Below are 14,606 nucleotides of genomic sequence, written 5' to 3'. Positions count from 1 at the left end.
AATCTCAATAATAAAACCCACACACACTCCTTATCACTTAGGATGCTGTTTAGACTTTTAATTACAACAGCATATATGTTGGCTTCTGCCTTTTAGCAGTATATTGGATGACATTTGCACCTGCGTGCCCAAGGTGAAGAACTGAGGGCTGTAATGTAGAAGCTGTATCTATGAATCTATATCTAGAAAATATGTATGAGAATTTTTATGTTAAAAGTCCTCCAGTTTCCACTAGCACGCACTGCATATGATGCTCAAGCATGATTTAAATCCCATAGCAGTAAAGGTAGCAACAGGCAGAGATGATTTCTGTAGATTATATAATTTTCCATATTACTATGCAAACTTCTTCAAAACTTCCTGAGCCTCTGAACTAGCAAAGTTTCTTTGATCTGTGTGTCTGTATTACGGAGACAGAAACTGATCTTATATTTCTGTGCACATATATTTGCAGACTTGCCTGCTATTCCTTGTTTTGCAGATTGGTAGTATACCAGCAGTGCGACATTTGTTTAGCAAAGCATACATAAACTTGGGCGTAAAATAAAGATTGTTATATTTATTTATAATATAACACACAGCATCCTGCACGGTAGTGAATCTGTCTACTGTAAGAATAATAAGCAGGGAAGTAGTTAGAAACATTCCACTGAAAGCAAGAAGTTTTATTTTTGTTTTTAGTTTCCCTGAGCAATTTATCAAAGATAGAAAAAAAACCAACAATTCAGTGGGGGAAAAAGCAGTATTATTTTGAAATTAGAATACAGCTTTCAATGACAGGAATATAGCTAATAACAGATATCTGCTGTAGCTGAATATTAAAATCCCAGCTGGAAGAAATAAGGTTTCTTTGCTACATTAAGCAATCTAATCACTATTTTTACTCTATTATTTACTACTGAAGGGGCTAAAATCATTAACTGATACTGCTGCTCTAAAGCAGCAGCATGCAATAGGAGGATGATATCTGTCTCAGAACACATTAGTATGAGGTGAAGAAAATACTAGAAGATATTCACTGACCTCAGAGCATGCAGGAAACTTCCATGATTCATTTTATATCAGCATATATTAAGTTTCAAATCCATAGATACACTCCCCCTGGTATTAAAGCATATACATTTCTGCCTTAAAGCATAAATTCCATGAGAAATAATAGATATGAACCTAAATATACATAAAACTAGCCTCAATCCTTTGCTGGACTTGAACCTTAAAAACTATGGAGTAAAGCAGCAGAAAAAACTGATTAAACTGATAAATGGATACATATATAGATAAAAGCAATTACTCACAAATCCAAAGAAGTGCTGTAGTAGCCCACATTTTAAATAGCTGGTAGATCTAAGAATAATACTTCAAATCAGTAATGAGTATGAAAATCCATTATATCCAATTTCATACAGAATATTTAGGATATTGATAAATAAGTATACTTTCAAACATTCAAAAGGAGGGTAAAGGCTTAGAAAAGTCATCTGGTAAAGAAATAATTGGTTTTTTTCAGCTAAGAATATTTCATTTATAAGAATAATGAATCAAAACAAATGCTTTTGTTATTGCTTTCTTCTAGTACCTGAAATTATTTTACCTATCTGGCCTGTGAAGCTAGAAGAAGATGCTAAAATGAAGGGAATATTTTATACTTTTAATCCAAGAAAAGATTTTGGGCTCAGTTTAGTTGTCCACACAGGGGCGTCTCATGTCATCTGAGATCCGATGAAGTCTCTTGCCTGGCTTTCAGCTACTGTTGCATAAAAGCACGGTCTCCCATAGATCTTGTGTAGTATTCCTGACCTAAACTCACTGTGGTTTTATAGCTATTGCAGAGAACAGGGTTCCTTTTGGTTCTGATCATCTGGGACATGATCTTTTTGCTGTAAGGATATTACAGCTGGATTTCATTACCTGCCTGTAGCTCCAGGCCACATACTTGCTTTATATGTTCCATGATTTACTGGAGCTATCCTGGTCTGCTTCATCAGCAGTATATAATGAGCCTTCATTAATGTTAATAGACTATAATAAATAAGTGATCTTATATATCTCATATTTTCCACAATGAATTGTTTCTTCCCCTGCCCCCTGTGATGTTTTAATGTTTTGTATCTTTCTTTTAGGTTGGTGGTTACTTGAAGACCCCTAAATACCCGATTTGGTTGGTATGCAGTGAAAGCCACTTCAGTGTGCTTTTTTGTTTGGAAAAAGATTTACTAGGTGACTGGAAAACAGAACGGAGATTTGATCTATATTATTATGATGGCTTGGCCAACCAGGAAGAAGAAATACGGTTAACAGTTGGTATGTACAACTCAGTAACCTGCATTTCATCTCTGGTGGTGGCAACAGCATCTCATCAGAAAGAAGAAAACAATAATACATACAATGATGGTCTCAGGCATTAAAGATTATTTGTGTGCCTGTTTCCTAATTTCCATAATTAGTTTGGTGATTAATTGGATAAGCTCTTGAAAGGGTTAAAAGTGAGCATGTGCTACTTTATACAGACTGGTAAATCTGCCAGTGACACTGATTTCCAAGGAACAGACTGTGATCTGGCCTATTCATACTCTCAGGACTATAAACCATATTTAACTACTGCCATTCTCCTTCACATCTTCTCACATCATTTCTACAGGCAGAAAGTTCAAATCTCCTGTTCTTCAACCCTACATGCCTGTAGTAAAACGAACAGAGAGGGTGAGGAAGGATAAAATCCTTGCCTCCAAAACCAGCTACTTCAGAAGATGGCAGTAATCTGTAACAAAGTCTAGTCTCTTACCTGCTTGTAAGCATACCTGGAAACACAAGCATGCAAAAGATCTTCCAACTTGTTACGCTCATTCTTTCAGGAAACCATGCCAAATTATGCAGCTGCTTTTATAGTAATTACATTTTTCTCCAGCTGGAAAGCATTTGGACAAGAAGTATCCTGACGCTTAGAAAGCTCTTACTTATTGCCATATTAAGATATTCTTGACCACTGAATTCCTATTTGCTAATAATATCCTACTTATCTTTTGTTTTCTTTCCTTCGATATATTTATACAATCTAATCAAATTCCTTCTCAATCTTAAGGAGCCACTCTATTGTAGTCCACACTTTAAAAATAAGCTATCTGTATTCCTTGTTTGCACCTATAGTCTGGCTCTTGGACAGGATGAGTTATACACGGGTGTTGTATGTTCTAATTGAGTCCATGTGGCAAAGCTGTTTGTATGGGAGTGCTGTGGGCTTTAGCATCTCACAAGATTTAGTAGTGAATTCAATCGTCTTTCTGCCTGCTATTTATCCTCTTATTTTAATTAAAATCCCTGTCATTCTATTGTAGTGATCACATTATATATAATCTCAAAAAAATGCTTAACCTTTACTGGACTATAGTTGCCAACTGGTTCCCACACTCTGTCCCAGATAAAAGATTCTTTATAAGTGACACAGATGATATACTTCGGCGTAAGACTAGAGAGAATGAGACACATTTTTTTCTATTTTGTTGTACCATGTAACATATGGTCCAAAACAGGTGTCCTTATCTATCTTTTCATCATTAATAAATCAGGAACATTTCCAAAATCCAGAGCTACCAAGCACTCTGAGATCCCTGGATGACAAAGTTCTCAAAGCTTGTATAAATTTTTTTCTATACTGTTCAACCTGTCATGGCATATCTGTATATTTCTCCTCAAAGACTAAACTTGGATTGAGAAGGAGATATCTTTCTGTTGTGGCTATAGCCTCTTCTAGGGATGTGTCCTAGTAAATATTTTGTTATCTGTGAAATTCTGCAAAAGGTTGTAAAATGCAAATAATTTCATCATTCCAGGGAAACACTATCCTAGTTCTGACTGTACAGTAATACTATGTTAGGTCTGGAGAAAAACTGAAATTACTTTACATCCAAAAGGTAACATTGATCATACATCTAAACCATGAATACGATACCAGATGGAAATATCAGAATGTTAAGTATTACTGGTATTTCCATTGTGGAAATATCAGCAAGCTATGATGGTTAGGCAGTTTGCCTAGAAATACAACATGAGGTCCTGCGTGCTGCGCAGCCACATCTCACTGGTGCTGGTTAGTGAAGTTGTTTGCTTTTCACTAGCAAGAAGGTGAATTCCTTGAAATGGGAATCTTGTTTATAATTAGGAAGATTACAATCAAGGTCACATTACAGGAAATCTTGAAGAAATTATACTGGGAAAGGAAGGCAAAAAAGCCAGAAAGAAAAAGTAGAATTACATGTTGGGGGTAATGGCAATTGCCATTTTATATTGAGAATTTACCCTGCTTCTCCTACTCATAACCATTTGCCAAAATGTAGACAAGGAATATGAAGTTCCTTCCTAAAAGCAGGCAATGCCTGCTAGTGAGTTCAACAAACTATCCTAAATAGACGAATGTTCTTTAATCCTTTCCATTGGGGTAGAAATTTCTGATAGGCAGAGAAAGAAAACAAGCCAGTGCATCTAAATTAATAACCCTCTGCATTTTGCTCATCTTTTTTCAGCTGTTTAGGGACTGAGTGGAGATTCTGGGACTTTTGTTATGTGTCACAGAGAGTACTTGTATGAAAGAGTGTGTTGTACTGCTCAGAGAGATACTGCTCCTCCTTTCTAGTATATACAGTTAACGCCTACCTATGTTAACATTTACAATATGTTGTCTCCAAGTGAAGATATAGGGAATTTTTGTACAATCTGCCTTAATAAATCATTCTTATATCTCATTGGTGCATACCTTCAACTCAGTATCCTTTTAAAGGTGTTTTCAAAAAGCAGCTGAATAATTGCTAAGAAGACTATAACTGAATTTCTCAGAAGATTCTTCCAGAGCCATAGACACCATCCTCCGCCCCTTTGCAGATCCTACAGAAGATAGCACAAACAGTGAAATTAGAAGTTCAGATACTGGAGACAGCTTCTAGGGAAAGCTGGTATATTGATTATGACACTTTCCTTCAGAACAGTTTTTTCCCCCAGTTAAGATGAGATTGTTCCAATGTGCAAAAGTCTGCTGGAAAGGTGATTAATAAAACATCACTTCCTAAGGTTGCCATTTAAATTATGAGCAGTATTGCTTTTTATCTGTTTAGATTTCACTCTTCTGAATCTGTACTCATCATATCTCCTGAAGAGCAAGTTTGTCTGTAACTGTGCTGGCACTCAGTTTCTCACTACCCTTAGCTTAGAATATAAGTGAAGATATAAGCGATCATAGAATAGTTTGGGTTGCAAGGGACCTTTAAAGGTCATCTGGTCCAACCCCGCTGCAATGAGCAGGGACATCTTCAACTAGATCAGGTTGCTCAGAGCCAAGTCCAACCTGACCTTGAATGTTTCCAGGGATGGGGCATCTACCACCTCTCTGGGCAACCTGTGCCAGTGTTTCACCACCCTCAGCATAAAAAATTTCTTCCTTGTATCTAATCTGAATCTCCCCTCTTTTAGTTTCAGACCATTACCCCTTGTCCTATTGCAACAGGCCCTGCCAAAAAGTTTGTCCCCATCTTTCGTATAAGCCCCTTTTAAGGACTGAAAGGCTGCAATAAGGTCTCCCCAGGGGCTTCTCTTCTCCAGGCTGAACAACCCCAACTCTCTCAGCCTTTCCTCATAGGAGAGGTGCTCCAGCCCTCTGGTTGTTTTTGTGGCCCTCAATGGAAGAGCGTAATGTCGATGTGCCTTGCTCCAAATGAGTTATATGAAACACTTTAACACAATTTGTTAGTTAATTAACTTAGCTAAATGTTCCTTGCCTGCTCCTGTAAGATATACCTTTAGTGACACTTTTTTTTCCTATTCCTTTGTATGAAAAACCTCCATTCAGACCTCCTGGTTGGAAGAACTCAAGTCTAACAATGACAAAATTCAGCAAGTTGGCAATGACTGGGAAAGGCATCTGTGCCATGTGCTTATCCTGCTACCAGTACTATGGTCAGGACAGTGGTTGTTGCTTCTTACTATAAGAAGATCCAGAACATCAATATCAGGAATTAAGAATTCTTAGAGGGATCTAAATACTATTGGAGACCTCTAACAAACCATTACAGACTCTCCAATATTAGGATAAAAGGGGCCCTTTGAAACTTAAAAGATTCCTGCGTACCTCTAAGTTCCTGAGGATCTAGTAATTTATGTACTTTAAAATATTGTCTATTTCCTACTACTCCAGCCCTTACAGTCAGAGTTTTCTGCATGTATTTATACCAACAAGACAACAGGCAAGGGAGACACAGGTTCTCTCTATGACATGAGGAAGCCAGATATATCTAAGACTGGCAGCTGTGACTGTAAAAGCAATTGCCTCCCATCCTGTCTACATCAGTCTCGCTGAAGCAGACCCATATCCTACACTCTGTCTTGGCATCGTTTGTTGCTCGCAACCTACCCGTTGGCTGGATGATGGACAGAAAAGAAGAAAAAGAAAAAACCCTAATCTGCTGCAGTTTAAAATGTTTTACTCCAAAACAGGAAACAGCTGAGCAGACTGACATCCAAGCTGGTCGCAGGATGTTTTCTCTCTGGGAAGTTCAGCGACTACTTTCACTGTTGACAGATCCAGTGTCTGAGACACTGACCTCTCTGTTTTCCCCAGAACAGTGCAATTGCCTCTCCGTCCCGAAGGAATGCTCGTAGCCTGTGGTAGCTCTCTTGTATCCAACACAACATCATCTTCTCCCGTCTGTGCATTGCTTTCTCAACAGTCAAGGGGTGATCTTCTTTTCCAGGGTGAAACAATCTTAACCTGGTTTGTACTGGACTTGGGGTTTTCTATTCAATTGTAGGACTACCACTGTCCTTAGTATCTGAGTAATGAAAATTGCTCTCTTAGTAATTATGACATCAATTGCAAAATAAAAAAACTCATGACAGCCCTCCAGCATATTCTTTCACCTTCTAATCCGTGTTTTTCCTTGAAACCATCTTTATATTAGTAAACCAGCCTGGGTCAGGGCATGAATCTGAACACTGTCCCACGATCATCCTCACTGTTAGGGTAGTCAGCACAATTCTGGGGAAGTTTCTGGCCCAGGACAACTAATACTGGGCACAATCTGGGGATCATTCCCGACAGTGTTTGTATTCAGTCACCCCCTTTCAGCCTTTAGCCTGCCATCACATGAACAGGCAGTTCACTAGCTGAAAGGGTTCAAGAGATGACAAAGCAGTGAGTGACAGACTGTCCACTATAAGATCAGCTATAAAGCCCATGCTATTTGCAAAGAGCCATAGTTGTGGTATCTACTCCGAGCATTCCTGGCCCTGCCTGCGGCCACTCTGTTCAGATGGTGTGAACAAGGGCATGCGATGGTAAAGTGCCAGCGGTGCTCACCTTCCAGGGTATTGAAATCCAAAGTAGATACGTGCCTTTTGTGCGCTAGGAGATTTACAGTGTGAGTGGTAGTCCATCACTTCCACGGGTGGAGTTCCTAGAAGGTACTGCAGCATTCTATATGAATAGAGATATATTCCAGTCACTAATAATATCTGGTATGTCTCTGCAGACACAACTCAGATGTGTGCTGAAGATAAAGAAAATGATCTTACTCCTCCACTTGAGCACTGTATTAGGACAAAGTAAGTAAAACTACAGTTTTTCATACAGATATATTTAGTTATTGATATAAATAATATATGTAAGGCTGGAATGTGGTAAAAAATATTGCAGCAAGTAATCTTGCAAAATTACTGCTTAAAAGTCGGAAAAGATCTGAATAGGCCGGGCTGTGGTAATATGTATTACACATTTGATTGTGTGTTATTGCAGTTAACATCAAACTGGCTAAGACGTTCACTTCATTCTTAGAGGAACCTTCGTTACATCACCAAGAACTGACTGAGCCAAATTCAGTTGGAGAGTACAACTTGATTTCAATAGATCTAAATTTAGATTCCCAAAAGTGATCGATTCCTATTGTAGAGGTATAATGAGAAAAGGAGAAAATGTCTTCCATATTCATCAGTCTTTTCTAAAAAACATAATTGCACTGGGGGACTTGGGTACCATTCTCTATGCATGAAGCCCTGTGCTCAATGGTCTGTTTTCTCAAACTTTCCATGTGTCTATGGGCAGCACAGAGTTTCTCAAGATCACAAAACACCATGTTTTGCGAAGTCATTCTTGACAGTTCTTAGGTTATATTCTCTCCTTAAATATAAGCCTAATTCCTGTCATGTTAGGATTTTCATGGCCATTTTGAGGTCTATATGATGTTAAATGGTGGACTTTTAAGCAATTTATCCAAGTCATGAAGTTAATGAGAACATTTTCAGTTTAGTGAGACATTAAAGAAGCAAAATGGAGAAATTTAACTGGGTAGAAAAATGAGCTTTATATCAGCTCCATCAGCATGACTTTGAAAGCTGCTATCTGAATATCTTTGGAGCAAGTAAAAGCCTCATTGTCAAAGACCGTAACATTTGTTAAATCAGCAAGCCAAGCAGCTTCAGATTTCTCTTGTAATTTCCCTCCTCTCCTTGCCACAATTTGTGCTGTAAAAAAACACCAAAAAAAAAAAAAAAAAGGACAATGGTTGCCAAACAGTGTGTTCATGCAGAGCTGCCATTATAAAGTTACAGAAAAGTAGAAGAGGCATCCTGTAACATGACAGCAGTGACATTAGTCCGGGCTCTCTGCACATATAGATTGTATTGATTCCTCTGTTCCAGTGACACATAAGCATGACTACAAACTAAAATAAATAATATATAGCCTCAGAAACCCACACAGTGATGGTGAATAATGCATGCAACTACTTAAAGTTGCTCTTAGAACATCTTCCATTCCTGGCATTGTATCAAAGTTATACAGTTTTTGTAATGGTGATGTTTGTTTATTTTAAATTCCCTGCTTTAATCTACTGGAGAAGTAAATTACCAGCAAATTCCAGTGTCAATTTATTTTGTTTGTACCATTCTCAGGACCGTCTGATTTACCCTGATCACTCTGGCTTCTTGTTTTTAGTATTATCCATTTGCTTTGAGTGTATTTATTTAAGCATGGCTTTGCTGGTAAAGGTTATTCATATTATATTTTTCCTTTTTGTTTTAAGAACTTTTTCTTCCAGCTATGAAACAGTATATAAGGAGAAGTAAAAACAAACCAAACAAACCAATATTTTAACAAATTGGGAGATAAAAAAGAAATGTTTTCTATCATACAACCATGGCAAACAGTCCTAAAATAATTTTTAGTAAAGCAAGCAAGCAAGCAAAGAGCTGTTACTTATTTTGACCAAGCATTCATGATGAAGCTCCTTATCAAACCTTTCTCATCAAAAAATCCAGGATAATTTCTCAGGCAGTGTGGAGAATTTTACAGTCTGAACAATCAGAACTGAGAAGATTAATTGTTGTTTCCAAATGTTGATTGGGGTTTTTCCTTTCATTCACATGACTCAGTTTTAATCCATGAAAAGCCTTACCCACTGTTTACCCCAATAGCTGAACACTATTGTCCTGTAGTGCATTATGCCTAACATCTGTCTGCTGTTTGTTCTCTTATCCTCTCCCAAAGGGAAAAATGCATATGTAATAGCCTGTTTCTGTATTTAGGTTTTTTTCACTATTATTATTATCAGAGGAGAAGGGTTGTTTTGCTTCTGCAGGAGGAGGCGGCTCATGTTTTTAGTCCCTATTCTATAAAATGTCAGAAGAGCGAGATTTGAGTTTAAAGCAGGTAACACTTCTGATGGCTGGAATGACTAGTCACCAACAGGTATTGCTTTAGCCTGTGGGCTCCCAACCAAAGAGTCAGTGCAAGTACATATACTTTTATTGTGTACGTCTGTAGAAGCAGTCAGATTCTGACCAAGAGATGTCTGGAATGTGCATCCCTGGGTTGTTTGGGAGATGCCGTGCAGACGTCTTATCACATTCTTCCCTGAAGAATACTCTTATATCACAGTCATGATCCTCAGCGTCTCTCTGCACTGACGGAAATAACATCTGTTAGCTCTGCCTGAGGGAAATAAAACTTTGATCTGATATTATAATTGGAATTCAGCGGTATATTTTGTTAACTCTCTAACATCGGCTTTCCTCTGTGGTAGTGGGGCTGTATGATACATTAGTTCATCTGTTTGGCTTTAAGGTGAGACATCCAGTGGAAATTTAGTGGATAAGAGGAGAGGAAAGCATGGGCATTTCATCCTGAATTATTGGTGTGCTCTAAAACAATACCAAATGATTAGTACAGGAGATATTCTGAATGTTATTCCAGACTGAGCATTGTTCAGGGCCTGAACCAGTTCCTCTTGGAATCCCATTAACTCCATGACCCTTGGGTGAGGTTGTAGTTGAAGCAGATGGGTCAAATTTAGTTTTCATATTCCTAATCTGATAAATTATAATTGAATCAGCAGCTAGAATCTGGGTTCCATTTGAATAACATTGTGGCAGGATAGTTTGGGGAAATGATCACACTGCATTGTCCAGACAGGTTTTTTTCTGTCTGTAAAGAAAAGACTTGTTCAGCACCTGTGAGTGAGGTTCCTCACTATTTGACACCTTTTCTTGTGCAGATTCAATATGTGAAAAAAAGTTTTGAAGCTGTCCACATAGGAGCAAACAGCCAAGGATTGATTTTCAATCTACAAACAGCTCAAGAAAAATGGTTTGAAAATAAACACAGGAAATAAGCCTTGTTGTGAACGTTACCTTAAGTCCTGCTTCAGAATATCATCTTCTGTTTAAGCTCTTTATTGAAAGCCTGTTTTAAAAAAGGCCAGTTCCTCACTGCATAGCGATTAGCAACGTCTTAAGCCATAACAGCAAAAATGGTATCAGCACATGTTAGTATTTTCACAGAGTACAGTGTAGTGTCAGAGCAGATTTCATTCAGTGTCTTTTGGCCTCTGCGGGGTCTTTGTGGATCCCTCTCAAAGCTTTAATCACCCTGGTGAGGTAGAAGGTGGTGCCTTGGGAGGATTGTACGCAAAGATAAAGGATGATTTGATGACATTACCGGAAAAATCCAATGGGGACAGAGGGTGGTGACTGCACTTCCCACTTGCATTTGGTTGTTCTGGGGGTAAGGTGATACTCTGAACCTCTGGCAGAGACAGCTCTCCACACTGGCAAATGTCAGACTAGGTCGAATATCCCCAGCTAGAACATATCCTGCTTTTAGCTTAAGATGTGAAGCATCACTGTTGTGTATTCCTACTAAGCCCTGGGATGAGGACAGTCTTTCTGCAATTTTTTAATTTTTATTTTCTCAGTAAAATGAAAGAAGAAGGAGAAATTTCACAACAGCCCTCAGATGGTCACTTCCTGTGAGACTTTGCACTGAATACTGCATGAATTCAGCTTTTGGTTTTGTTTTACACTTAATTGACTTGCTCAATGAAAGGACTGAGCTGCCATACCCCTGCTGACACATCCTTTCCTCGGTGACAGAAAGAATGTGGCACTCTGGCAACTTACTGTTGTCTCCACCCCCTCACCAATGTCTTACTACTGTGCACATGCACTCTGAGACAGATTTTCAAACCAGATCTAAATACCTGACACTGGGAAGGCAATAGTTTAGTTCTCAGAAGACCTGGACCATGATCTTGCAAACATGAGAAATGCCATGGACAAGGGTACAATGAATGACTCTGTACAGTAAGTTGACTCACTTCAACCCAGTGAGGTCACTGGAAACCATCATCCCGGTTTCACTGAGTCTTGGTTCAGGTCATTGTCAGACTGAGACTGGGGATTCCCTACAGTCTTTGCAAAACCAAGGTACGTGTTCTGAATCAGCTGCTGATGAGGACTCTCTGTTGCATAGAAGAGACTGGAGGAAGGGTAAGGAGACTGACCTCCAAACTTGGGCACCTAAAATTAGGGGGAACACGTACCTCACTTCCCTTCCTTTCCCTTTGAGGAGATGTGATTAGTTACCCCAAGTCAGTCCATCCTAAACTCTCTAAGGTTCGCTGAGTGGTTGAGGGGTGTTGGGTTACCTTTCCAATGACCTGATTAGCTGATGGATGTAAAACAATTGTTTTCATTTCTAGGTGGCAAGGAGCTGTTATTGACTGGAATGGCACAGAACCAATCTTGTGACTGACCTGACCTGCACTTTATTTGTAAAGACAAAAAGGAAATGACTGAATTAGCACATTCCTATTCCCACCAATACAGGAAATAGAACAAGAGTTGTGCAGTTTACAGTGAGGAAAAATGACCTGATGTGCAGGCTGGAAGAGTTTCACGTCAATCACCTTGTGCTTCAGATATTTTGCTTATATTATAAACAACACTTACGTAAATTCCTTGTCACTGCCTTTAACATACAGCTTCTGAGAGCAGACTGAGTTTCCACCACCAAATCAAGGTTACAGATGAAGCAGTGAATTTATCAACGTCCCCTTGAGGTGTGTTTCTGGATCCACTCTGTATCCTGCAATTGTTTCAAAACATCTGATGAAAGATGCTGAACCCAGATTTCTGTCACTATACATGCCTTCTCGGTACTGCCTAGTTCTTCACCTACAAAACTCCAGTGCAAGTAAAAAATATCATCCAAGAAATATATATTCACTTGTTTACCTGATATTAGCAAGTCTCATTTTGCAGTCTCCATTTGAACAGATTGGTAACCATATGGGCTTTTCAGATAAAGCCTGATGTATACGAAGTTCTTGTTGTGTCATAAAATTTGTAGTAAGGATTGTGGTTTTATGTTACCAGAATTAGAATACTAGCACATTCCTTATACTGGGTGCAATTGGTGTGTAACAGTGCCTGACACTGATGTAGCTCATTTTTTCTTTCTGGATGAGAGAAAGCTGTATCAGTATCTCTACATTTATACCATTGTAACTACTTATACACTAGGGTTTATTTACACCAAAGTGATAGATAAGATCTGCGGATTGCTTCTTCATAATTACAAGAAAACAGAAGAGCTGTTAGGTTTGAAATTTATATGGTGCCTATCTGTGACAGATACCGTTTTTCATGATTAAATAAAGTGCATGTACTGAGATGATGTACTGTGGAGATGTATCACGAGGTACCGAAACAGCAGTTTGTACTCTGAAATGAATTCTTTAAGTGACATATTTTGCCAACACTTTACCAAAATTGGAACAAGTTGCTGAACTGAAGATTGGAAAAAATGTCTTGGAAAAAAGGCAGATAAATGGTGTTTCTAGAATTATTCCTCTCTCTTGAGAGTGATTATTTCATAAGAGTTTAATAAAGAACTTTTTACTTTCTGATATTTATCATAGCACCTTCTTCCTAGTCAGTATGCAAACTCCTCTGAGTGTTGATAAACTAGTTGCTATTTCCAGAATCAATTTCCAACAAAAATTCAATCTCCTACTGTGTGTAGTGTAGGGATACCAAACTGACTATGCAAATACAAATCTCGGGGAATTAGCACTTGAGCTAGATTTTGAAACCAACCTGAATATAAGCCATAACAGAGTACCAGAAAGGTTTAGATAGTCTTTGAATGAACGTCTCCCCCTTTGCTTCCCATTCACATCAAACTATCTATATGCAGTGAAGCATCTCAAAGTTTCAGTCATTTTAATTTTATTTAATTCAGTGTAATGTAATTTGTTTGGTTTAGATCAGATAGGCAAACTTCTTTAAACTTTGTGAGATTACAATCTCCCATTCAGCCTCAGAGGCAAAGGCAGCATCAGATTTAAGCTCATTCCTGACTCTACTGCGGGGATGTTACATGGCCTTTGGCAAACCCTTTCATCTTTGTGTATATGGGGATATGTTTGTACTGTCAGGTATGGGTGGACCCAATACTGTCTTTAAGATGCACTCATCATCCAAACTTCAAGCACTCCAGTTCCCCAGTAAGAGATTGCCTCAGTGTGAGCTGTAGCATTTCTGGGAGTGGGAGATCCCAAACAGTCAAAGATCCCAGATCCAAAGCCTTTGCTTCTCTTGAAATGTCTATGAACTATAGTCCACGCTTTGTTTCATGAAGCAAGTAGAGTCTGATTTTCCCACCTACCTCACAGGGACTCTATAATGTAAAGTAAGATTTTTTGCATAGTGCATTTGGACAGAAAACAGTGTGGAGGTGAGAAATGGTGGAAGATTTTTGGAACCAGGTTTAACAAAAAAATTCCTTTCTGGAGTTTCCAATGTAGTAAACCATCACTATTTACTTTAAAGCACACTGCTTTAAAGTATGTCAGTGCGGAGATAACCTTCCACTCCCTGATAGAAGAGCAGCAAAGATAAGAGTTCATCTGGGGAAGGAGGGAGATGCTTTGTGACAGGCCAGATTTCGTCTGACTAAAATATGGATGTCTGCAGTGCAGATGTGTTCAGAGGGTCTGTTCTTCTCTGTTCAGAGGAGGGGAGATAGCAGGGTGTGGTGTATCATTGCTTTAGGATGAGAAGGACTGTGCTCCAGACTGTAGGATGATGAGTAGGATTGCCTCAGATGGATTTCACCCATGAAAATGTAAGGATTTTCGGGGTATAAGAAAAAGTATAGATTATTGAATAGGCCTTGGAAATAGATTGTGTTTTATGGTTTATCTTGGAGGATAAATGAAGATTAGGAGAGGCCCTGAACTTTGACCCTCTTTCTAAAACAGGCTGCAAAGACCTTTGAGGCTCCTTCA

At 38.6% G+C, this 14,606-nt stretch overlaps 1 protein-coding gene across 4 annotated transcripts in view; it reads left to right on the top strand.

The window, feature by feature from the left end:
• The window catches only part of MINDY4 (MINDY lysine 48 deubiquitinase 4), an 84,443-nt gene extending 70,039 nt beyond the window's left edge, over positions 1-14,404 (top strand). For 3 of the 4 annotated variants that reach the window (XM_075492261.1, XM_075492262.1, XM_075492260.1), the window contains 3 exons: positions 2,121-2,301; positions 7,512-7,584; positions 12,015-14,404. In XM_075492261.1, the coding sequence (XP_075348376.1) occupies positions 2,121-2,301; positions 7,512-7,584; positions 12,015-12,063 (303 nt within the window). In that variant the 3' untranslated portion in view covers positions 12,064-14,404. Of the gene's footprint in view, positions 1-2,120; positions 2,302-7,511; positions 7,585-12,014 lie in introns of those variants that run through there. The other variant, XM_075492263.1, reaches the window with a different exon arrangement.
• Positions 14,405-14,606: the final 202 nt, after the last annotated feature.

This window comes from Mycteria americana, chromosome 2 (assembly GCF_035582795.1).
Source record: "Mycteria americana isolate JAX WOST 10 ecotype Jacksonville Zoo and Gardens chromosome 2, USCA_MyAme_1.0, whole genome shotgun sequence".
Lineage (NCBI taxonomy): Eukaryota > Metazoa > Chordata > Aves > Ciconiiformes > Ciconiidae > Mycteria > Mycteria americana.
Note: the sequence above shows the minus strand (reverse complement) of the source record. Positions and strands in the feature narration are given on the sequence as shown.